Source organism: Dryas octopetala, chromosome 8 (assembly GCF_963921425.1).
Source record: "Dryas octopetala chromosome 8, drDryOcto1.1, whole genome shotgun sequence".
NCBI lineage: Eukaryota > Viridiplantae > Streptophyta > Magnoliopsida > Rosales > Rosaceae > Dryas > Dryas octopetala.
Window position 1 is genome coordinate 3,647,408 of NC_141373.1, and position 26,455 is coordinate 3,673,862.

Below are 26,455 nucleotides of genomic sequence, written 5' to 3' on the forward strand. Positions count from 1 at the left end.
CTACTAAACCAAACGGTTAATTAGTTGTGTAAAGTTTATTTGAACATGCAAGTCTCGAAAAAGCCTTCCTAGCGGGACTTCCATAAACCCACTTCAAATAACTTTTATCCGGTTCGTACCAAAACCTCCCCGTCATTGTTACTAGTAATACGACAAAGCTCAAGCTCATAGACACGATGAATGGGCCTGCCGAACCGTACCCCTTCTTTTTTTAAACAAAGGAAGAACTGTATGCGAAAGCAAAATCTTGAAACTTTCAAAAGAGCAGGTCAAATGTAAATACTAAATAGAGTAATAACTGTAATATACATCATGACATCTAGGAAATAACTTACCTGTCCCTGTTATAGGGACAGGTGTTATTCTCTCTAATCTGAGATCTAAAAGGTTTAACTGTATGTTAATGACAGTTAGCAAAGGTTTACCAAAAAAAAAAAAAAAACCAACAAATTAAGCAATGTCACATTCCTCTGCATCATGATCATCATCTCCTTCATACCCAGGAACTCCAAACGAGCCAGAATAGAGATTTGGAAAAAACCAAAGATGATGAACAATAATATCATCGTCACCATCATCCTCCAAAAGCAGATGGGATCACAGTTATGTGTCTGAGAGGCTGTGAGACGTCGGTGCCTCCAGCATGCTGCACAAATTCAGCCGGCGAGAATGTGCTTCCATGGCAGACGCAGACGATGCTGATCTCCGATTTGGAGTATCTGTACAAGAACCCATGAATAGTCTTCCCATTCGGGCCGTTCCCTGTGGTCGAAACATACGGCATTTGTGGGAGGGAAGGGGGATTTGGGCTCTGGGTTTGGGGTTTTGGGGGCTTTGGAATGTCCACTTTGGTAATTTCCTTCAATGAACTTGGAGTTGGAGTTGGAGTTGGAGTTGGAGTTGTAGGATCTTGTTTGGGTGAGATGGGTTTGGGAATTGGAAGTGGTTTTGCTTCTGATGAAATGGGTTCTTCTTTGGGAACCACTTTGTGATCACCATTATTGCCTTGGTAAATAGATTCAAATGAGTGAGAAGTAGCAGTGTGGTTTTTGGCTTTCGAATTACCATTCAAATGGTTTTGCTCTGGTAAACACTGGCTTGAATGGCTTCTGGTATCACTGCTTCCACCACCTGATAAAACAAGAAGAAGAATTTGAAACCCAAAAATCAGAACCCATTTTTTAGAAATTTGAAAAACTAGAAAAAATTTGGGAGACATTTAACCTATGTTTTAGTGTTTTAGAATTATCACCCTCAAATAATACTCGAACACCCTCCATAGATATTTTTTTTGGTTGACGAACATTAAATATCGGAAACATTGAAAAAAAGAAAATTAAAGAAATAATTAATAAAGTTTAGAGTTATAAACTTATACCTTCATGTGAACCGCTATAATGATCTGAAACTGTGGAGGAACTGCACATTGGGGACCCGTTCAACGACGTCGTTTTCCTAAACCCACCATTCTGCTGATCCGAGTCGGACCCATCGATATTCGACGGGTCAACCACCAAATCCGGCTGCGATTGAAACGGCCTAAACCCGCCACCGCCGCCGCTAGCGGGATCCCAACACGTCATCACGCAAGGATACGCGAACCCGTTCGAGCACGGAACAAACTGCACCGGCGGGTACGGGTACTGAACCGGCTGGACCGGGTACCGGTGCTGCTCCATTTGCCCGTTACTCAAATTGAGATTCACGTTCACATTCACGTTCGCGTCTATTCTCTCTTTCTTGCTCGCCGGTTGCTGCTGCTGTTGTTCTTCTTCGATTTGGGAGCACTCGTTCCTCCCTCCTCCACGGCTCTTCTTCTCCTCTCGCTTCCTCTTCGCCTCTTGTCTTCGCAGCGCCTGGATCTCCCGCTTTGTCTGCGGATCGATAAGCGCGCTCTCCGGCTCTGACGAGGCGATCGGCAACGGCGACAAAGTGCTGAATCTCAACAACGCCGTCGTGTGGTTTTCGACGCCGTTGATTTTCGATTTCTCTGATTTTCTAAAACTGCTGCCTCCAATCGACAAACCTAAATCGAGCTCAATCTCCTCCTCTTTCAACTCCGTCTGATCAGAAACCTCCCTCATTGTAAGAGCTCTCAATAATTTAATTCAATGTATCGCAGAGCCTCAAACTGCATAAAGAACAAAACTTCAAGCTTGAAGCTGGAGTTTTATAGTAAGGGCCAGTTTGTTTGCTTTGAAATTCAGATTAGGGTTTGGATTGGATTCAGATTTTCAGGGGGGAGAAAGAGAGGAAATAGGCAAGGGAGGGTGCCACGTGACGAGATAGGAGAAGGGAAAAGGGCGGTGGTTGACACGTAGGACGTTCTGGATTATATTTAGCGGATGGCATTAGCAAACTCTTCACCTCTAATCCTGATTAATCGGTGGAAAAATTTGCTATTACTTCGTTTTTAGCGGGAAACGGAAGCTCCTTAAGTGTAAAACGCGCCACGTGGCCCACGTGCATGAAGAGATGTGAGTCGGACACGTGTTCATCCTTGGGCGGGCCTAAAATAACAACGTAGGGCTCTGCCTCCCCTGACAAGCTGGAATTAGTGTACGGACGCGTGGTGCGAGATCTCGCTATCACCCCACGAATCTCTACCGTCGTTTTCACTCCACGAATCGCAGGGCAGGAAGAGATTACGTAGCCGCCTTTGTGTGGCGACACGTGTGTCCTTCGGATTCATGCGGGGCCCGCTTCCCATGAAGTCTTAGAAGTACGGGGGGAGTTGAGAGCGAAACGTGGCGCGCATGTTGAGCGTCAACAGCTCAGCAGCAGGGTCAAGTTGGTCTGCAGCTTTTGCGGAGTGTTGATGTTGACGTGTCAACGTGTCCTCAGGCACAGAGCTGTGGACACGTGGTGAACACGTGGAGGTGTTTTAGAGTGAGGTTTTATTCAAAGTACAAGATAGGGTCTGTGGCGCATAGACCGAGTTTGAAGTGCATATGACCGATGCTTACAGTTTCAATATGTGATGCATGGGTGCCACGTGTCGCTGGCTGGACTCGCGTGATATAAAAGCTGTAGCTGCGTGAGCGATTGCTTATGATTGTTCCTGATATTTCCTAGCCAAAAGAGAATTCTCCATCAAAAGCAACTTTGGTTTGACCCACTTTACGAGATAACATATTCTTTTATGTAAGATAGTTTCTTAAACATAAGTTGAGTTATTATGCCAATATTATAAATTACGTTCAATAAAGTTAGTTTAGAGTTTTTATTAGAACGATGATGATTATAAACTAAATAAAAGTCTTTAGTTTAATTTGAGTGTTTTTTTTTTTTTTTTTTTTTGAGTTGAGGGGAAGAGGATTGAACTTGATTGCATTGGGTAATTTTATAACTTTTCTAACTGAACTTCCTAACAATTACAATTTTGAGTAATTACCTGATCGAGTTGTTCTAAGGTGGCTATAATGTCATTGTCTGCTAATGCTGTAGAACTAAGTCATGGTATAACAAAACATTCAGTAGAGTAGTCCATTTGTTAGTTGTCAAATCAAGTGTGCTTCTTTTGTGACGAGATTGAAAAATCGACAACACACCAAAAGCATAGTCTTTCTTATGTGACAAGATTGAAAAATCGACTACACACCAAAAACCTAGTCTTTTAGTTTGTCCATTTTAGCGCGCATCATCATCATTATCAAGATTCCTGACTCAAAATTGTTCATTAATTCCTGAATGACTTTGTATTAGGAAAGCATGCACAAGTAAACATGTGTCTTAAGTGTCTAACTGAACCCAAGAAAACATAAACATAGGAAAAAAGATAAGAGACCATTACAGGAAATGCTTGTATATTGATAAAAGAAAAAGAAAGGCAGTACAGCATCATGCATGCCTTGCTGGTCTGAGCTTCGAAATTTAGACAGGCATCCTCATTATGAGCTGGCCTTCCATATAACTGCAAAACAAATTAAGGATATGTGATAAAAGGGTTAGGGGCACTTGGGATTAGTCATTAAAATGTGGAATTAGAGAAAATTTATGTACCTTGTCATCATCATGGTGATGTGGTATATATGACTACTCATGATATATACCATATCATGTGGTCTTTGACTCTTTGTATATGATATTATGTGGTCTTTTTAGTCTCAACACATGCCATGGATAATTATACAACATCAGCTTGATGTAATAGTAACAAAAGGAGAGAGGGGGTACCTCTTTATGTAATAGTAACAAAAGTCCGCTAAGATGAATGTTTGAACCATCTCACAGAGGAAAGCTGCCAAAACCCAGACATACCCACTCCCAAGTAAGAATAAATACCTCCCACCAGTTTCATAGATCTGCAAGTAAATTGCAAAGTGTTGCATTTAGTCCAATGCAACTGTGATTGCAAATTTCACACGGTATACTAAAGTTTGAGTACTTGTATATGTGCATATTAGAATCGAAGAAAGCATTACTAACCATAATAATCCAATGAGCACATGCGAAGAATCTTGAAATACCCAATGCAAACACATAATGGGCTGTGAATGGTTCAACCATCTGAAAGCAAAGCAATATCAGAAGAAAACAAAGATCAATTCTGGTCACTTGGCAAACAGGTGATAAACAGTTTTAATCTATCTGAGATGGAATATGATTCAATGAACCTTTGCATTCTGCATCAAACGAAGCTGAGGCAGTACTGAAACAGCTTCCATGTACGAACCAAATGCCCAAAGGACTCGACTAACGCGAGTATCTAGTGTATATGGGTGGAAAAACAGGCCAAGGATAGCAGAAGGCACCACCTGCAATTCAAATAAAACAAAATGTGGTTTATGAGGTCAAACAATTGTAATACTTTTGTACCTTTTCTAGAGCTATGATGTTAGTTTCAGTTCTGATTCAAGCAGAGCAAACATATCCATTCAACATCTAGTGTGTCTTGCATGATAAGGTTATTGAGGCTGGCCGGCCATACTATTCGTTGAAATTCATGCAAGAGAGATGCAATATCTGGTGGTGCACAGTGGAGAAAAGAGACTACAAAGCATAAGCAATTTTCAATGTCTAATATGTGTCTTCCCTTCAAATTTACTATTAATATTAACATACTAAATTCGCTAATAAATGATCATACCCTGACAATTATATGTTCAATGTAGTCTCAATTGAAAATTCTAATCTCTAATGAAGTTCTTTCTAAAAGAGGATGTTGCCTTAATTAATAGCACTGGTCTTTGATTATTTTCATCAAATGATCCCCCTTTATGACAAAGCATATGGGTACTGTATACCGATGAATTGACATACAGAATATGATTCCCAAATACATGTACATAGACACACACAGGCAGGCGCATGCACACACACACACACAACCAAACGGGAAATGAGTAAAATTGTTCTGTTTTTCTATCCATAGCAAACAGCAGAAGATCTTTACCACATAATATAAGTGAAAGTTGTCTAATTCCTTGATGTAGGTGGACTTCAATTTAAACCGCATCATATATACGACCCATATTGTTGAAATGAGAGTAGATAAATCTAGCACAGTGTGAATGTCGGACTCCATGATGGTACTACAAACCAATCTTACTGCTAGGAACAGAGCTGTGAGTTCCTGAGTCTTTAGGGAAAGACCTGATTAGGTAATAGAAACCTGGTTAGCAAAAACTCTTTAACACATACACATTGAAGGTATATATATGTTCTAAGCTAGAACTGATAAAGATAATAAGAAAATGTATTACTTTGAAATGGTTACCTAGAATGCTAACTCTTATTCCAATTACAAATATAACACCTTCTTCTGACTAAAGTCGAATTTTGTTGCATGGTTTCAACAGGGATCAGATTAATCATTTGAAAATGGATATTTTGCTAGACTACAAAACTAAAGTGACACAGCCATAGGTCCATAGTCATGCAGTAATTTATATAATGTTATAAGGGTAGAAGAAATCCAAAGTGCACTGAAGGAAATTTCATGTGGAAAGAAAGGCTATCCAGATATATGTTGTTATTGGAACACTTCCCATTGACCAACAAGCTTTAAAGTAGCTAATTCAATCATTTCTCTCTCATTTTGAAAATTTCATTCGATTTATTTACAACAGTAACCATTTTCTTTTGACACACGCATATGTTCAATTTAGAAAAAAACTTGAGTGTAACGGGGGTATACACCTTACTTTCACAATACGCGCTCACATAACTAGTATGTGAGAGATCTTGTGAGAGTAAGAGTGTATACCCCGTTACACACAAGTTTTTCTTGTCCAATTTATTTACAACAATAACAATTTTATATAATTAGTGTGAGTTAATATTATTTGTAGAGCATTTAGGCATTAACAAGTTGATTTTTTTCTACCTCTATGCTTGGTTAAATAATACTACCCTCTTCAGCCACATAAAGTATACTCCCCAAATAAATTATAAAATTGTACCCTTGCAAGTTGCAACCACTCTGCCATGACAATACACTAATAAAAGGTCACACCTAACACACAATTAAAAATTGAAGTTGAAAACCACCCAATTCAAACAACAAGACGCATGACAAATCCCATTAACAAAAACCCAAAAAAAAAAAAATCAGAATTTTGAAAGATTAAGAAACATAGAGATCAACGTCATAGATTATATACCAGAGCAGGTCTTTTGGGTGGTGAGCTTATATATGAGGACGATGATCCCCAAAAAATGGACGGCTTCAGATGCAATGAAAAAGTGGTTGTGGTTCTTCACAAAAAACTTCAATGCCAACAATGCACAGAGCGCAAGCGAGGCTCCAAGAAAGACCTTCACCTTCATCGACTGCCTCCTCACCCACTGAAACAGCACATTCACTGACGAGCTCGTCCTCCTCCTCCCCATGGTATCTGCCCAAGACCGCTCTGCACCTGATCGATGCCCTGTGGAGAAAGAAAAGCAGTGATTTTTGCGAGAGAAAGGAACAAAATTTGTGTTTGTGTTGTTATGTGAGAAGAAGAGTGTGAGCGTTTTGATGGGCAATTGGGCATGCAGTTGGTCCGATACTATGTGGCGCTTGTGTTGTTAGTGTTTCCAAGGCCAATGAGGAATGGACACGTGGAATTTTGATTTTCAGACAATGGATTTTGTATCCCAAAAGTTAATGCTTGCCTTTTTGGGGCTGTTGGATTTGGGTACCAAATCCTTGTATTGACCTTTTCGGTGATTTTCTTGTTGATTTAGTCCATGAATTTTCTTTTTTTGTAAGAATTTAATCCGAAACTTTAATGACACAATAAAACGATTAAACGGACATGCAATGCTTGTCAGCTTTTATTTTTTTAAATTATTTGTTTAATTAAGACTTAAGAGCCAAGCTTTTAAAATTAACGATACTTTTTAATTTTTCAAATTGTTCTACTTGATCAGTTGTTCCATTATGGATGGGATTAGTCTTTCTGGTAGGTTTCTTAATTCTCTTATGTCTTGAACATATTCGTTCTCTTCTTATTATTTGTCGGTACAGTTCCTAAAACTTTGATGAGAAAAAAAAAAAATCATTAAGAGACTTGATTTATTCTATAATGTCTCAATTAGGTTATATAATGTCAGCTTTAGATATATTTGTCATGATTGTGAAGTGGAGTAAGTAAGTGCTCTATTACTAAATTTTAAGTTCTGATTAACTTAAATTCTTGTTATAAATGTAAAAATGAGTAGATAAACACATATGTTTAATTGTTTATAGTTTGCTTTGTAAAATTTAAATTCAGTTTTAGGAGTGTTGGTGCCATCAATATTATGGCTTTGCTACCAAATAAAATTAGTGGGGCATCTTTCTTTGGCTCTAAGTGGAATTATATAATTTCTTGCATAAAATAATTCAGAAGGAAGTGATTCTGAAACGAACATTGACCCTTTCATTAAAAACAATGAACAACTCAAAAACAGGGGAAGAAAACAATGACTAAAAAAATGGTCTGTACATTGGCTCCATTGGTGGCTAACAAAGAGTTTAAGACCCTAATTATCCAGCAATTTACAACATAAGAGACTATTGTAAGAGAATAAATTTGGAAATTACCTCCTGGTTGAGTTCACGATTAATAATTAGGAAAATACTAATAAGACTCACCCACGTCCACAAAGACGATTGCTAGCCATTGATGAGACAAGTATCACCACAAACCTCACATCAATCGACGGTTGAGAATAACTCGCACGATTGATCTATTGTTGGTAGCACAACCTTGTTCATGTTATAAAGAAAGAAAATAGAAAATACAAACATGATATTAATAGGTACATATATAACACCATTCACACTTCACAGAGCAGAAACTGAACTGCATAACAAGCACAATGAGAGTTTCACAATCACCAGAGCATACTATATATCAGTCTATCACAAGTCTCTACCTATAGCTGATATAATTCAGAGGGCAGGCGCGGGTGTAGGATAACTTCCAGTGAGGTAGCCCTTGGCAGAGTAATCCCCAACCCTTCAGTCATGTCCACAGCCAAGTCCAAAGGTGTTGTCAACTCAAACCCTTGAAGCAGCCTTGCAAGAGCCAAGTGAATGACTTGGAGTGCAAGATTCAAACCAGGACAAGACCTCCTGCCAGACCCAAATGGTATAAACTCAAAATGCTGCCCAGAAGCATCAATGCCTGCATGAGTTGTGAGAAACCTGTTTGGGGAAAACACTTCAGGGTCTGGCCAAACACTCGGGTCTCTATGCAACTTAAACAAATTCACAAACAGGCGGGTGCCCTTTGGAATGTGGTAGCTACAGACATTGCAGTCCTCCATTGCCTCATGTGGGATTGAGAGTGGGGCTGGTGGGTATAGGCGCAGTGTTTCTTTGACAATGGCTTGGAGGTAAACCAGGTTTTTGATATCAGTGTCTTGGACTAATCTGTCTTTGCCTACTATGAGGTCTACCTCTTCTTGGGCTTGCTTCAGAGTTTGCCTGTTGTTTAGCAGTAGAGAAAGGGCCCATGTCAAGCTGATTGCTGTGGTTTCTGAACCAGCTAAGATAAGAGTCTGCAGCATTATGAGAATTTTGAACAATGTTATTATAGAGTGTTGTTGCAATTTGAAAATGTATATAGAAGGCACACTAAGTAATCATCTTGTGGACTGGGAGATAATTTGGTGATTAAGGGTACACATTTTTAGACGTATTACATGGTAGGTGAAATCCATTAGCTGAGGCACCCATGATTATTTTAACATTTTAGATCCCAACTGATGTGTGTTAATATACCATTTGTTTATGTCTAGACCAACTCTAGATTTCATTTATTTACAACAAGTATGAAATCGACATCTCATATTATTACACAAATTCACTTTTCTTTTTTATCGTAAAATCTATTGTATGTGATACCATATACAAAGTCTAATTAATGACTTGGGACATATATGGTCGGATGTTAAAGAGCACATACCATTGCTGTTGCCTTGATAACAGTCACACGATCATGGCCAAACAAGGAATTGTCCCCATCATCAATCATAGACATCATGACATCAATGAAGTCATGCTGGTAATTGCTTGACTGATCATCACTCCCACCTTGTTTCCTTGCACAATGTTCTTCAACCCAACTCCCCATAAGACAATCCAGTTCCCTCCCAATCTTCTTCATAGATTTCACTTGCCCCTTAAAATCAATCCACTCAGGAAACCCAATCACATCAGAAGCCACTGGGCTCCCAGACACATACATAAACTCCTCCATAAGCTTCCCAATCCTCTGTTCCTCATCTCCTTCATTTCCATCAAAATACCTCTTCCCAGCAATCATTCTGGTTATTATATTCAAGGACATGTGCTCAATCCACTCACTAATATTCACCACCTTGATTGGGCTTGTACCCTTCTGACCATTTTGCCCTTTGCCTAATTTGCAGAGTGAGTACAACCCATTAATGAAAGCATCAACCTCAGAGACTTGGACATGCTTCAACGTCTCCAGCCTTCTGCTAGACAACAACTCAACCATGACCAGCTTTCTCATATCACGCCAAAATGGACCATAAGGTGCGAACCCTAATGCTGCATAGTTGTAACCGAGGTACTTCCCTTGCATGGATTTGGATCTGGTGGCAAAAACTCTGTCATTTTGGGTGAAGCACTCCTTGACTGCTTCATAGTTGTTGATCACAAGGGCTCGGTTCTTGCCGAGCCATATGGTGAAGATGGGTCCGTACTTGTCAGCCATGACTGCTAAGGTTCGGAAGAGTGGGGTTCGGCCACCGAGTTGGTGGAGGTGGCCTATGATTGGTAAGGCACCTGATGGTTCTGGGGACAACATGCCCTTCATTTTGGGACTGCCAGAGCTCATGACCCTCCATAGATAGAGAACCAAGACTAAGAGCCCTGCAATGGTTAGTAGATGAGAAAGAAAATCCATGATGGCTATGGTGATAATGTCTCAATTACATGAAAGTTTAATCTCCAACTAATTCATGGTTAATTTATGCATGGTGAGTTGGTGACCATCATAGCAGACAAGGAAAAATTACACAACTTTTAAGATTGACCCGTAACAACTAAAGGTGTATTGTTACATTTTTTTTTTTTTTGGGCCATTGGTATTGTTACATTTCTTGAACAAAAGAAAATAAGTGTATTGACTAAATTTTGTTTAATAAATGGTTGGCAATATTTTATTTATTGAATTTCAGTCTCACTTCGTGTCTTGTTTATTTCTGACATCACATTATTTAGTAAACCTAATATTATTGTAACTAAAAATTAAAATACGATGTATTTTTCTTTGTAGAGAGGTTTTAACACATTTTGAACATAAATATGATCGAGGTAGAACCGTAGAATAAATTCTAAATTTTAATATCAGTAGGGTTAGGTGAGTTGAACATGTCGTGTTGGATAATGTTTTTCCTTTTTTCTTGAGAATTTTGAGTTGGTCTAGTTATATATCTTCAAGTACTCAATTGCTTGCACGCAACTAATATATAATTTGATTTTCAATGCATGTAAATTCCGTCTACACATGAATAATAATAGAATATTGACTGAAAGGCAAGTTTGAAGAATATCTTAAATATGTGGTACACAAGTCAAGGGTTGGATAACATATAGGGAAAATGTTAGCAAAATGACTATAAATATACCCCTATTTTTAGTTGAGGATCCCGATTTCACTTTGATTCAATTAAGGACTATAATTTTTCAAATGGCTCAATCAAGTACATTCTGTCATGTCTGTCACATTTACTGTTAAAAATTGGTCACGTGACCAATTTATAAGGGCAAAAAAGTCTTTTCTCCCCTTCCCTCCCTTCCCCTCCCCTCCCCTCTCCTCTCTTTTCTCTTGTATCTCTGCGCGCCATCCCCCCCTCCCCCACCCGTCCCAGCCTTGGCCCCATCCAGCTCCACCACCCCAACGCAACCCCGGCCCCGTCGCAAAACCCAGTCACACCCAGCCCCGGCGCCATCTCTCATATCTCTACGCCCCATCCCTCCCCCTACACAGTGAATCCAAGCTTAGACTTCTTTCCGTAATCAACGGAGAGATGCTCCAGGAGAAGCGAGCCGAGACCCGACCCGGTTCCTCCACCGACAGCATTGAAGATGAGGAAACCCTAGACCGGTACAGTTGTCAGCGAGCTTATGAATGCGGTCGAGGCAGAGATCGACGATCTCTTTGCCGATGGTGTAGTGGCCGCGGGCGAAGTTGTTGGCGGCGTCGTCCTTGCCGCTGATGAGCTGCTCAGGGTGGAAGAGCTGGCGGTAGGTGCCCATGAGGACCTCGTCGATGACAGTGGGCTCGAGGTCGACGAAGATGGCGCGGGGCACTTGCTTGCCGGCGCCGGTCTCGCTGAAGAAGGTGTTGAAGGTGTCGTCGCCGCGGCCGATGGTCTTGTTGCTCGGCATCTGGCCGTTGGGCTGGATGCCGTGCTCCAGGCAGTAGAGCTCCTAGCAGGCATTGCCCACTTAGTGCGGCTGGGTGTGGTGGACGGGGCTGGGGGTGGGTTTGACTGGGTTTGACTGGGTTTTGCGACGGGGCCGGGGCTGGGCTGGGTTGGGGTGGTGGAGCTAGATGGGGCCAGGGCTGGGCTGGGACTGGTGGGGGAGGGGGAGGGATGGCGATGGTATACAGGGAGGAGGGGCGGGGATGGATGACTGTGACGGGGAGGGGGAGCTGGCTGGGGGGCAGAGAGAAAAGAGAGGGGGGAGGGGAGAGGAGGGGAGAAAAGACTTTTTTGCCCTTATAAATTAGTCACGTGAGGGTCACGTGACCAATTCGTAACGGTAAATGTGACAGACATGACGGAATGTACTTGATTGAGCCATTTGAAAAATTATAGTCCTTAATTGAATCAAAGTGAAATCGGGATCCTCAACTAAAAATAGGGGTATATTTATAGTTCTTTTGCTAACATTTTCTCTAACATATAATATAGACAATGGAACGACTAGTTGGGGTCTAGATACATATCACTAATTTATGGATGGCCTTCTAACATTGTAGATTTTTTGGGGTCGGTCCATTTTAGGATGGCAACAGGGTGGGGCGGGCCGAAAATAGGTAATAAGATCCATTAGAAATAAGGAAGGCCCAACATCCATAGTCCTATAGAAAAGCTAGCCCAACTAACACAAGAGAGAAGGCCCAAAAACACAAAAACCCAAAAACAATGAAACGGGAAACACCATACCCCAAGCTCTAATCAGCAACACCGCGAACCACAGAGGACATCAATAAGAGTAGATGCACCACGACTCATTGGTTAAGATAAAATGTGTAGATTAGTACTTAACCCTTTGATAGAAATATAGAATCATATAATTGCAAACATTTAAGATAAGGTTGTACGTCCAAGGATTGAGACTTTCTGATTGTACCCATCATTTAAGATAAAAACCATTAAAAACGTTTTTAGTCCTAGGTTGTACATTCTAGTCATGTGTTTTATCCCAAAAACATATTTGCTCCATGTGATTTCAAAATTCCATATTTGGTATGTGTTTTATATCGTTTGCAATATGAGGACAATTTTAACAAACCCAAATTTTCAATTTTTGTTTGAAATTCAAATTGAATGTTATATATATGATTTTTTGTTATTTTGTAGTGAACTTAAACAAGATATACTTTTAATTTGAGAAAAAAATTCATGTTGATAATAAAATGTTCTAAAATTGCAAACAATATAAAACACAAGTACCAAATGCGATGTTTTGAAATCACATACAAATATGTTTTTGGGATAAAACATAGGGACCAAAATTGTTTTTTTTCCCTCTATTAGAGTAATTTCAATTAAGTACCTCAAGTTTGTTTCAAATTTCAATTTAGTGCCTCGTATTTAAAATCTTGCAATGTCATACCTCATTTTTTTAATTTGTTGTAATGTCATACTTTCGTAGTATGACTGTTAAGAGATCTGTTAAAAGCTGATGTGGCACTTACATGACACTGCTACAATGATGATTAGATGTCACGTGATCTGATAATAGGTCACGTCATGCCACATGACATAAAAATAATTAAAAATCTAGAAACATGGCACATCATGCCACATAATTATTTTAAAATTTTTAGATTTTAAATTATTTTTTATGTCACCTAGTATGACGTGTCATATATGTTGTCAGACCACGTGGCATCCAGTCAGCATTGTGAGAGTGCCACATTAGCATTTAACAGATCTCTTAACAGTCATACTGACTGAGGTATGATATTGCAATAAAGTAGAAAGATGATATATGTACGACATTGCAAGATTTTAAACATGAGGTACTAAATTGAAATTTAAAATAAACTTGAGATACTGAACTGAAATTAACCCTATTGTAATTGTCTTCACATAGAACAATTTTTTTTTTTTTTGTTACAAATTGAACACGTTTAATTCAATATATTAATCAGAATTCACATAGTCTAGGTGCGTGCCCCCAACATGTTGAATGATATGCCATGAATATATAATTATTCAATGTTTGGTAGTACAAATGTACAATGATATTTCTTTGTCTGGTCAATAGTAGTATTACAGTACAATGATATTTTTTTGTTTGGTCAAAAGTACGATGATATGTATATATATATATATATATATATATATAACCACATAGTACTCCGCGACCATCCAATGCTTGTGAGTTGTGACTGTTATGAACTTATGATGGGTGTGAGAATGGCCAATCAAGAGCACCATTGTAGTGAAAAACGTGGTGGAGACCTATGAAGGTAGTGAAAAACGTGGGTGCTATAAGTTGCCTATAAGAAATATGTGCACAGTGGATTCATATTTACAGTTGTGAAGGGCACCTGATGGTTCTGGGGACAACATGCCCTTCAGTTTGGGACTGCCAGAGCTCATGACCCTCCATAGATAGAGAACCAAGACTAAAGAGCCCTGCAATGGTTAGTAGATGAGAAAGAAAATCCATGATGGCTATGGTGATAATGTCTCAATTACATGAAAGTTTAATCTCCAACTAATTCATGGTTAATTTATGCATGGTGAGTTGGTGACCATCATAGCAGACAAGGAAAAATTACACAACTTTTATGATTGACCCGTAACAACTAAAGGTGTATTGTTACATTTTTTTTTTTTTTTTGGGGCCATTGGTATTGTTACATTTCTTGAACAAAAGAAAATAAGTGTATTGACTAAATTTTGTTTAATAAATGGTTGTCAATGTTTTATTTATTGAATTTCAGTCTCACCTTGTGTCTTGTTTATTTCTATTATCACATTATTTAGTAATTAGTCTCACTTCAGTCGTTCCATTATGAATTGGATTAGTCTTTCTTGTAGGTTTCTTAATTCTCTTATCCTTGAACATATTCGTTCTCTTCCTATTATTTGCCGGCACAATTGCTAAAACTCCAATGAGAAGAAAAAAAGAAGGCATTAAGAGCTTGTTTGGTATTATATTCAAAAACTATTTTTTGTTTTAAAAAATAAAAAATACTTGGTTTATTCTACAATGTCTCAATTGGGTTATACAGTATGATATTAGTTCTAAGTATGTTTGTCATGATTGTGAAAGCGAGTAAGCAAGTGCTCTATTATTGAAATTTTAAGTTTTGATTAACTTAAACTCTTGTCGTAAATGTAAAGATGAGTACATAAGCCGCATATATGTTTAATGGTTTACAGTTTACTTTGTAAAATTTAATTCAGTTTTAGAAATGTTGGTGCGATCAATATAATGGCTTTGTTACCAAATAAGACCCTCATTATCCAGGAATTTACAACATAAGAGACTCTTGTAAGAGAATAAATGTGGAAATTACCTCCTGGTTGAGTTCACGATTAATAAATAGGAAAATACTAATAAAACTCACCCACGTCCACAAAGACGAGTGCTAGCCATTGATGATACAAGTATCACCACAAACCTCACATCAATCGACGGTTGAGAATAACTCGCACGATTGATCTATTGTTGGTAGCACAACCTTGTCCATGTTATAAAGAAAAAAAATACAAACATGATATTAATCGGTACATATATAACACTATTCACACTTCACAGAGCACAAAACTGAACTGCATAACAAGCACAATGAGAGTTTCACAATCACCAGAGCATGTATATATCAGTCTATCACAAGTCTCTACCTATTGCTGATATAATTCAGAGGGCAGGCGCGGGTGTAGGATAACTTCCAGTGAGGTAGCCCTTGGCAGAGTAATCCCCAACCCTTCAGTCATGTCCACAGCCAAGTCCAATGGTGTTGTCAACTCAAACCCTTGAAGCAGCCTTGCAAGAGACAAGTGAATGACTTGGAGTGCAAGATTGATACCAGGACAAGACCTCCTGCCAGACCCAAATGGTATCAACTCAAAATGCTGCCCAGAAGCGTCAATGCCTGCATGAGTTGTGAGAAACCTGTTTGGGGAAAACACTTCTGGGTCTGGCCAAACACTTGGGTCTCTATGCAACTTAAACAAATTCACAAACAGGCGGGTGCCCTTTGGAATGTGGTAGCTACAGACATTGCAGTCCTCTATTGCCTCATGTGGGACTGAGAGTGGGGCTGGTGGGTATAGGCGCAGTGTTTCTTTGACAATGGCTTGGAGGTAAACCAGGTTTTTGATATCAGTGTCTTGGACTAATCTGTCTTTGCCTACTATGAGGTCTACCTCTTCTTGGGCTTGCTTCAGAGTTTGCCTGTTGTTTAGCAGTAGAGAGAGGGCCCATGTCAAGCCGATTGCTGTGGATTCTGAACCAGCTAAGATAAGATTCTGCAGCATTATGAGAATTGTGAACAATGTTATTATAGATGAAATCCATTAGCTGAGGCACCGATGATTATTTCAACATTTTAGATCACAACTGATGTGTTAATAAATTTAATATGCCATTTGTTTGTGTCTGGACCAATTCTAAATTTCATTTATTTACAACAAGTATGAAATCGATATTTCATATTATTAAACAAATTCACTTTTTCACTACTCGAGTGTAGATTTTTTTATGGTAAAATCTATTGTATGTGATACCATTTACAAGTCTAATTAGTGATTGGGACATATATAGTCAGATGTTAAAGAGCACATACCATTGCTGTTGCCTTGATAACAGTCACACGATCATGGCCAAACAAGGAATTGTCCCCATCATCAATCATAGACATCATGACATCAATGAAGTCATGCTGGTAATTGCTTGACTGATCATCACTCCCACCTTGTTTCCTTGCACAATGTTCTTCAACCCAACTCCCCATAAGACAATCCAGTTCCCTCCCAATCTTCTTCATAGATTTCACTTGCCCCTTAAAATCAATCCACTCAGGAAACCCAATCACATCAGAAGCCACTGGGCTCCCAGACACATACATAAACTCCTTCATAAGCTTCCCAATCCTCTGTTCCTCATCTCCTTCATTTCCATCAAAATACCTCTTCCCAGCAATCATTCTGGTTATTATATTCAAGGACATGTGCTCAAACCACTCACTAATATTCACCACCTTGATTGGGCTTGTACCCTTCTGACTATTTTGCCCTTTGCCTAATTTGCAGATTGAGTACAACCCATTAATGAAAGCATCAACCTCAGAGACTTGGACATGCTTCAATGTCTCCAGCCTTCTGCTAGACAGCAACTCAGCCATGACCAGCTTTCTCATATCACGCCAAAATGGACCATAAGGTGCGAACCCAAATGCTGCATAGTTGTAACCGAGGTACTTCCCGTGCGTGGATTTGGGTCTGTTGGCCAAAACTCTGTCGTTTTGGGTGAAGCACTCCTTCACTGATTCATAGTTGTTGATCACAAGGGCTCGGTTCCTGCCGATCCATATGGTGAAGATGGGTCCGTAATTGTCAGCCATGGCTGCTAAGGTTCGGAAAAGTGGGATTCGGCCACCGAGTTGGTGGAGGTGGCCTATGATTGGTAAGGCACCTGATGGTTCTGGGGACAACATGCCCTTCATTTTGGGACTGCCAGAGCTCATGACCCTCCATAGATAGAGAACCAAGACTAGGAGCCCTGCAATGGTTAGTAGATGAGAAATAAAATCCATGATGGCTATGGTGATAAATGATTATGGCTCAATTACATGAAAGTTTAATCTCCAAGACTCCAACTAATTCATGGTTAATTTATGCATGGTGACCATCATAGCAGACAAGACAAGGACAAATGACAAAACTTTTATGATTGACCCGTAACAACTAAACATTGTTACATTTCTTGAACAAAAGAAAAAAAGTGTATCGACGATAAGCCATAACAGTATAATCAGTATTATGGTTCGGCTCAGCACCTGTTTGGTTAGCTTAATTATTAGTTAGTCTGTTGTGTGAGCTGTCATGCAGTTAGGTTTGTTATATTGATTTACAGCCATACATATAAGATATGTCAGTCTCTATTGTACGGATTATTGTTCCATTGAATCAAACACTTCAGTCATATCACTTACTCTCTTTCTCTCTGTTTTCCTTCCTTCTTTTTCTCAAGTTCTTACTTTCTCTGTAACCCTAATCTAGATTCTTGCATTGACTAAATTTTGTTTAATAAATGGTTGTCAATATTTTATTTATTGAATTTCAGTCTCACTTTGTGTCTTGTTTATTTCTAATATCACATTATTTAGTAAACCTAATATTATTGTAACTAAAAATTAAATAGAAAATTAGGATTAAATACCAAATTCTAATAATTTTTTGATATAACATGAAGATTATATAATATTTCAATTGAATTACTAAATTTAAATGTAGTTTTTTAGATTATGTCACAAATATGTTGACCCATTTGATTTGAGCATTTTTCATTTGACATTTTTGTTCTTTGGCCCACATATGATAAGTGTTAGTTAAAATTTATAAGGTTTTGAAAAAATTGCCCTTGAGGCTTTTATATTATCTTGAAAATTTACTAATGTAGTATCAACTTCACATTTAGTTGTGACTGTACGACACTCACAACTTCAAATTTAGTTGTGACTGAACGATAGTCACATCTAAGGTTGTGAGACAGTCACAGTTAAATTGTGACTTAATTGAATTTTTTTTAAAGAAATTATATTACGATATACTAATATAGTATAAATAGAGGTCAAAACAATACTTTTACTCAAAATAATACTGGTGTGAGTTTTCTCTTTCAATTTACCAAGACAGTCAAAGTTAAGTTGTGACTGGATTGATTTTTTTTTTTAATACAATATAGTATAAATTAATATAATATTTGTGATGTAATATTATTTTTATTTTTTTATTGTAGTTGCATGTGATGTAATATTTGTAAATTCTAATACTTTTTACTTTATTATTTTGTTTGACTTTTCAACTAGTACCTAATCTAAAATGCTATTTAATTTTGATACCTAAACTAAAAAGTTATTGAAATTTAGTAGTTAAAAACTTAAAATCAATGGACCTAAAATTAAAATAGGACGTATTTTTTTTTTTTGGCCAAGAGGACGTATTTTTCTTTGTAGATAGGTTTTAACACATTTTGAACATAAATATGATCGAGGTAGAATAAATTCTAAATTTTAATATCAGTAGCGTTAGGTGAGTTGAACATGTCGTGTTGGATAATGTTTTTCTTTTTTTCTTGAGAATTTTGAGTTGGTCTAGTTATATATCTTCAAGTACTCAATTGCTTGCACACAACTAATATATAATTTGATTTTCAATGCATGTGAATTCCGTCTACACATGAATAATAATAGAATATTGACTGAAAGGGAAGTTTGTAGAATATCTTAAATATGTGGTACACAAATCAAGGGTTGGATAACATATAATATAGACAATGGAACGACTAGTTGGGGTCTAGATACATATCACTAATTTATGGATGGCCTTCTAACATTGTAGATTTTTTGGGGTCGGTCCATTTTAGGATGGCAACGGGTCGGGCCGGGCCGAAAATAGGTAATTAGATCCATTAGAAATAAGGGAGGCCCAACATCCATAGTCCTATAGAAAGGCTAGCCCAACTAACACAAGAGAGAAGGCCCAAAAACACAAAAACCCAAAAACAATGAAACGGAAAACACCATACCCCAAGCTCTAATCAGCAACACCGCGAACCACAGAGGACATCAATAAGAGCAGATCCACCAGGGGTCCACGACTCATTGGTTAAGATAAAATGTGTAGATTAGTACTTAACCCTTTGATAGAAATATAGAATCATATAATTGCAAACATTTAAGATAAGGTTGTACGTCCGAGGATTAAGACTTTCTGAATTCTGATTGTACCCATCATTTAAGATAAAAACCATTAAAAACGTTTTTAGTCCTAGGTTGTACGTTCTAGTCATGTGTTTTATCCCAAAAACATATTTGGTCCATGTGATTTCAAAATTTCACATTTGGTATGTGTTTTATAACATTTGCAATATGAGGACAATTTTAACAAACCCAAATTTTCAATTTTTGTTTGAAAATCAAATTGAATGTTATATATATGATTTTTTGTTATTTTGTATTGAACTTAAACAAGATATACTTTTAATTTGAGAAAAAAATTCATGTTGATGATAAAATGTTCTAAAATTGCAAACAATATAAAACACAAGTACCAAATGCGAAGTTTTGAAACCACATAAAACAATATGTTTTTGGGATAAAACACAGGGATCAAAATTATTTTTTTCCCTTAACTAGAGTTAATTTCAATTCAGTATCTCAAGTTTGTTTCAAATTTCAATTTATTGACTCATGTTTAAAATCTTGCAATGTTATATCTCATCTTTCCAATTTATTGCAATGTCTTACCTCCGTCAGATTGTTAAGAGATCTGTTAAAAACTGATGTGACATTTACATGACACTCCCACAATGATGACTAGATGCCACGTGATCTGATAACAGGCCACGTCATGCCACGTGACATAAAAAATATAGAAACATGGCACATCATGCCATATAATTATTCTTAAATTTTTAGATTTTAAATTATTTTGTATGCCACCTGGCATGATGTGTCATGTTGTCAAACCACGTGGCATCCAGTCAGCATTGTGGGAGTACTACGTAAGTGTCACATCAGCATTTATCAGATCTCTTAACAATCATACATACCGATGACATTGCAAAAAATTGAAAAAATGATGTATGATTGCTAGATTTTAAACATGAGGTACTAAATTAAAATTTGAAGCAAACTTAAAGTACTGAACTGAAATTAACCATATTATAATTGTCTTCACATATAACAATTGTTTTTTTGGTCTGACAAATTGAACACATTTAATTTAATATATTAATCAGAATTCACATAGTCAAGGTGCGTCCCCCCAACATGTTGAATGATATGCCATGATATATAATTATTCAATGTTTGGGAGTACAAATGTACAATGATATTTTTTTGTCTGGTCAATAGTAGTATTACAGTACAATGATATATATATAGACCACATAGTACTCCGCGACCATCCAATGCTTGTGAGTTGTGAGTGTTATGAACTTATGATGGGTGTGAGAATGGCCAACCAAAAGCACCATTGTAGTGAAAAACGTGGTGGAGGCTTATATTATATGTAGTAAGAAAACTTTCCAAAATACTCGGGGTCCACGGCCATAGCCCATAGGCATGCATGTTTTTTGTGTGTTGTTTCATTTGTCTTTGTCCGACTAAATTGATCTAGTTAGTCTAAAAGGATTCGTATACAATTTACTCTCCTTATATATACCACTAGCTAGGCAGTGTAACTAAGCACCACTCAATGAACTCTCCCACCACCACAATGGATCCAATTTCTTCAATCCAAATCATCAACACAATCTTAGCTTTGCTGGTTCTCTACTGTGCCCTGAGAATCACAGCCTATGCTAAGAAGACCATCACCAACAACACAAAGAGCACCAAATTACCAGTCCCTCAACCCTCAGGGTCATGGCCTTTCATAGGGCACCTCCCTCTTCTAGGGGGTACTACTCAAGACCCAATTGCCCTAATCCTTGGAGCCATTGCCGACAAACACGGACCAATCTACTCCCTCAAACTCGGCCGGCACCGACTTATTGTCCTGAGTTCTTGGGAACTCGTAAAAGAATGTCTCACAAAAAACGACACAGTTTTTGCCACACGAGCGAGCATCACAGCAGGGAAGTACTTGGGCTACAACAACGCCATGTTCTCCCTCGCGCCCTACGGAGAGTACTGGCGCGAGGTTCGTAAGTTGGCCACTCTAGAGCTTCTTTCGACCCATCGGGTCAAGAGTCTAAGCCACGTACGAGTCTCAGAGGTGGACTCGTTCATCAAACGTTTGTTCTCGCTCTGTACGAAGAGTGTGGATCAGCCCACTGTAGTGCATGTGAGTGAGTTGTTAGAGCAGTTGACGTTCAATATAAACGTGAGGCTGATTGCTGGGAAGAGATTTACGGACGGCGAATATCATGAGAAGAACAGCGAGGCTTGGCGTTTCGAAAGAGCAATAAAAGAGGCTTTGTATTTGTTTGGGGTTTTTGTGTGGTCTGATGCCATGCCATGGCTTGAGTGCCTGGATTTGGGTGGGCATGTGAGTTCCATGAAACGGTGTTTTAAGGTGCTTGACTCTGTGCTTGGGAACTGGCTTGAAGAGCATCGTGGAAGAAGATTGGAGGGCAAGAATGTTGGGGTTGAGAGTGACTTGATGGATGTAATGATATCGAAGTTGGAAGAGGAGAGTGTAATTTCTGGCCATAGCAGTGATACTGTCATCAAAGCCACAGCACTGGTAATTAGTTAATTAATTAATTTCATAATTTGGTGAAATATCTAGTAATTTTTTTTTAGTAGAACTATTCATATCACATTTTTAGTAACCAAGTAATGCTACATGGATTACGTACATTTGCGGACCAATCAAGGCATATGCATGTTACATGGATTACATTTGTGGGAGGGTAGACCTAATTAAGTATTATCTGGGGAGACTTATTTTTCTTTTTTTGGTCATCTTATTTTGACAGGTCCTAATCCTAACCGGCACTGAAAGCACATCTGTTACAATAACATGGGTCCTCTCCCTACTCCTCAACAATCCAAGAGTCCTGAAGGCAGCTCAACAAGAGCTGGACACCAATATAGGAAGAGACAGGTGGGTCCAAGAATCGGACCTCAACAACCTCAAATACCTCCAAGCCATTGTTAAGGAAACCCTACGTTTATACCCACCTGGTCCGATAACGGGCCTGCGTGAGGCCACAGAAGATTGCCATCTCGGTGGCTACTACGTGCCAAATGGCACTCGTTTACTCGTCAACATATGGAAGTTGCAGCGTGACCCACATGTGTGGCCCAACGCATGTGAGTTCCAACCCGAAAGGTTCATGACGACCCATGTGGACGTCGATTTCAAAGGCCAAAATTTCGAGTACATTCCATTTAGTTCGGGGAGAAGGTCATGCCCTGGTATGACTCTTGGGCTGCATGTGGTTCAGTTGGTTTTGGCTCGAATGCTTCAAGGATTTGATATGAAGAGAGAAAGTGATGAAGAAGTAGATATGCGCGAAGGGTTGGGCCTGGCCCTGCCTAAGGCGAGGCCACTGGAAGCTGTGCTCTCTCCACGCCTTCCTCTTCATCTCTATCAATGCCTTTGAAGAACTTATTGTTATAGGGCTATGCACCTGGAAGTGTTTTCTTATCTATCAAAATCCAAGTAACATTTCATCTTAATTTTCATCAGCCTAGAGTACAAATAAGAGCAATTAGTGCAAGACAAGGGGCTATTAATTAATTCCACCTGGCTGTATGTACGTACTCATCATTCATGAACAAATGGGAATTAGGATTCCCATTTTAGTTGTGTGCAAGCTATATATGTTTGGGAATGAGGGGAATCTAATTCGCCTCTATATTAATTACAATACTGTATTTTAGCCCTTTCTTTGGAGTTTGCATTGAATAATAGTTCATTATATATATATATATAGAGTAAATTACAATTTAATACTTTAATTTTACATGTTATTTCAACTTAATATATATCCCAACTTTGAAAACTTGTAAAAAAATACCTCAATTTTCATTTTGTGTCAAAATAGTACCTCCTTTAATTTTTTTGTCAAATAAACCGTTATCTGCTGACGTGGTAGGGATATTTTCGTCTTTTTCTCCAAATTTAAAAAATAATAATATTTAAAAAATTTTGAATAAATTTTTTTAAATAATTAAATAAAAAAATAAAAAAATTTCATAAAAAAAACATTTCCCAGCCATGCCCCTCCACCCCTCCCTTCCCTGCCCCCAACCCCTCCCCTCCCCTCCCCTCCCCCACCCCTCGTCCCTTACCAGCCCCCCACTCCCCCCACCCATCCCCTCCCTCCTCCTTCCCGTCCCCAGCCATCCTCCCCCTCTCTCTGCCCTGACCCACCCTCTCCCCCACCCCAGTCCCGTCGTACCCCCTCCCACAGCCCTTAACCTCGTCGCACCCCCCCAACCCCAGCCCCCGTCGTACCCCCCAGCTTACCAGCCTGTGATGGCTGCACTCACCAAGGCTTTGTCAAATACCCAAGAGTCACCAAAGATGTGGACCCACTTGAGTTCTGCTTCAATGCCACAACATTTGATGAGTCTTCGGTGCCACCATTAAAATTTCACATGGCTGTGGGAGGGGATACGATAGGACTGGGGGTAGGGGAGAGGGTGGGTCGAGGCAGGAAGAGGGAGAGGGAGAGGATGGCTGGTGGCTGGCTGGGTGGGGGCGGGGAGAAGGAGGAGGGAGGGGATAGGCATGGCTGGGAAAGGTTTTTTTTTTTTTTTTTTTTTTAATGAAATTTTTTTATTTAATTATTTTTTAAAAAAATTTTATTCAAAATTTTTTAAAAATATTATTATTTTTTAAATTTGAAGAAAAAGATGAAAATACCCTGCTACAAAATGAAAGTTTTTGTAGCAGAAAATGAAAGTCAAATAAACCGTTAGTTTTTCTGTCAACTAACGGTTTATTTGACAGAAAAACTAACGGATGTACTATTTTGACATAAAATGAAAGTCGAGGTACTTTTTTGCAAGTTTTCAAAATTGAGGTACTAAGTTGAAACAACATATAAAGTTGAGGTACTAAATTGTAATTTGCTCATATATATATATATATATATATGTCGTTGTACATTTGTAATTGCTCACGTACATGCAGGAAAGCGAAATTTGTGGCTCTAGTTGATCTGGGGCCTCTGGGCCATGTTATGACTTATGAGCTAATGATTTTATCTTCTTATAGTCCTTCATAATTTTTGAATGAGAGTGTGGCTGATGAAAATTTATTATGTATAAATCGGTATATATACTTTTATTTGATGTAATAAATCTACGTGCTATATAGTATTAAACAAATTTATAATGACACGATTTATATTTGTAAGGTCTTGTAGAGTATTATTAAATATCCACTTATATTATAACACATAATTTTTTTTTATCAAATATTATAATACGTGAATTAACTATATTACATGTAACACTGTAATAGTATATTAATTATACAAAATAATTTTTGTGGTTGTAACGTAGTAGACGTGTAAGGAAATAATCCTCTTTCTTACCAAACAAATAAAACATGTTTTGCGAGTTTCTCATGTATATTTTGCATCGTGCTATGCAGGTATGTTTCTAGGTGTCCTTTCATTTGTCTATGTCTCTTTGACCATTTGAAAGTGAGTAACAAACTAACAACTAACAAGTTATATCTAGTAGCTATATATTTTTATTTTGTTGCAAGATATTCTAAGTTTGAATTTTCTTCTTATACGTACGTTTGTTAATTTCCTATAAATACACATGGAAAACTATCAACTGATCTCTATCTATAATTAATTACCACTCAATTAACTCTAGCTCCCACATTATCATGGATCCAATTTCTTCAATCCAAATTATTGACACAATTTTAGCTTTGCACGTTAAATTTGTCGTTAACAACTTAAATGAGGTTGATATTTTGGATTAAATTGCTATCATACTAAAAGTATAGTATTGAAAATGTCAAAATTAAAAAAATAAGACTACAATAGAAATTTGATGAAAATACAAGAACGAAAAGTGTCATTTGGCAAAAAAAAAATATTAAACGATAGTGACATTAATGAAATGATTGATATGGGTTAGAATAATTGGGCGTTAGGTATATAAATTTAATTTATGGGTGGGCGGCCCTCTCTGATTCTTCAACTTTATAGATTTACTTAACCCAATAATATAGTTGGATAGTTGCGGATGTTTATTTTTTTATTTTTTGGCCAAGGGATAGTCGCGAATGTTAAATTAAGATAAAAAGCCACAAAAAAGAGGGGTAAAGTTAATCTAGGATTAAAAAATTTCGGACTGTTCTAGGACAATTCTGCATGATTGCATGTCCTCACATGATGCACACCTTTAATTTCAGAGTTGTGACGGCTGAAGGGTACAATTTATAAGACGACTCCTAAAATTTGGGTGGTGTAAATGCAAAACATGCAAGCTAGAAAGCGATTGTGGCTCTAGCTGCATATGGCCATGATTTTTCTACCTGATTGCATGGCTAAGATTTGTCTAGCCGTGATATTTCTCGTTGACTTTTCTAGCCATGATTTTTCTAGCTGATTATGTGGTCATGATTTTTCTAGTCCTAAGCTATGAGCAAATCAGCTAATGATTTTAGGAAAATATTTGGGTATTTAATTTTGTGTATTAATTTGATACTCATCATCAATCACATGAGTTTATGATGGAGTCCACCATCTTTTCTTTCATGATAAACCTCATCATGAGTTCATGTGATTGGTAATGAGTATAAAGTGATACTCAAAATTAAGTACCAAACAGTGTCCACGATTTTGTCGTTAATAAATTTTGACAAATGGAACTATGATACGTATGAACGTACTAGACACATACTGTAAGGTAATAGTTTCAATTCTCATGTATATTTTGTATATATTATGCGCATATTTTTTTGGAAAAATTATTGTATGTGACTGTAACACCACATGATATAATGACGTGGTGTTACCAATCTACTAAAATTATAACGCGTTGACGATTTTAAGGGTTTTTTTTCTTCTAGATTTTAGGGTTTTAAAAATTAATTATTA

At 38.0% G+C, this 26,455-nt stretch overlaps 5 protein-coding genes across 5 annotated transcripts; 1 reads left to right on the forward strand and 4 right to left on the reverse strand.

Moving 5' to 3' along the window:
- Positions 1-441: 441 nt before the first annotated feature.
- On the reverse strand, positions 442-2,175 carry LOC147276114 (nuclear transport factor 2/RNA recognition motif protein). The gene is made up of 2 exons (XM_086255244.1): positions 1,379-2,175; positions 442-1,131 (listed from the first exon to the last, which is right to left on the reverse strand). The coding sequence occupies exons 1-2, from the start codon at positions 2,082-2,084 to the stop codon at positions 575-577; spliced, it is 1,263 nt and encodes a 420-aa protein (XP_086111370.1). The 5' UTR covers positions 2,085-2,175; the 3' UTR covers positions 442-574.
- A 1,674-nt stretch (positions 2,176-3,849) lies between these two features.
- Positions 3,850-6,834, reverse strand: LOC147276115 (ER lumen protein retaining receptor family protein). Its single transcript, XM_086253093.1, has 6 exons — positions 6,606-6,834; positions 5,396-5,595; positions 4,617-4,757; positions 4,429-4,509; positions 4,177-4,304; positions 3,850-3,913 (listed from the first exon to the last, which is right to left on the reverse strand). Exons 1-6 carry the CDS (start codon positions 6,832-6,834, stop codon positions 3,874-3,876), a joined length of 819 nt encoding a protein of 272 aa, XP_086109219.1. The 3' UTR covers positions 3,850-3,873.
- Positions 6,835-7,897: 1,063 nt separating this feature from the next.
- LOC147276116 (cytochrome P450 CYP82J17-like) lies at positions 7,898-10,409 on the reverse strand. Its single transcript, XM_086253092.1, has 2 exons — positions 9,384-10,409; positions 7,898-8,976 (listed from the first exon to the last, which is right to left on the reverse strand). Exons 1-2 carry the CDS (start codon positions 10,350-10,352, stop codon positions 8,350-8,352), a joined length of 1,596 nt encoding a protein of 531 aa, XP_086109218.1. The 5' UTR covers positions 10,353-10,409; the 3' UTR covers positions 7,898-8,349.
- Positions 10,410-15,340: 4,931 nt separating this feature from the next.
- On the reverse strand, positions 15,341-17,690 carry LOC147276117 (cytochrome P450 CYP82J17-like). The gene is made up of 2 exons (XM_086253944.1): positions 16,491-17,690; positions 15,341-16,173 (listed from the first exon to the last, which is right to left on the reverse strand). The coding sequence occupies exons 1-2, from the start codon at positions 17,457-17,459 to the stop codon at positions 15,547-15,549; spliced, it is 1,596 nt and encodes a 531-aa protein (XP_086110070.1). The 5' UTR covers positions 17,460-17,690; the 3' UTR covers positions 15,341-15,546.
- A 3,387-nt stretch (positions 17,691-21,077) lies between these two features.
- Positions 21,078-23,308, forward strand: LOC147276118 (dimethylnonatriene synthase-like). Its single transcript, XM_086255063.1, has 2 exons — positions 21,078-22,119; positions 22,355-23,308. Exons 1-2 carry the CDS (start codon positions 21,127-21,129, stop codon positions 22,982-22,984), a joined length of 1,623 nt encoding a protein of 540 aa, XP_086111189.1. The 5' UTR covers positions 21,078-21,126; the 3' UTR covers positions 22,985-23,308.
- Positions 23,309-26,455: the final 3,147 nt, after the last annotated feature.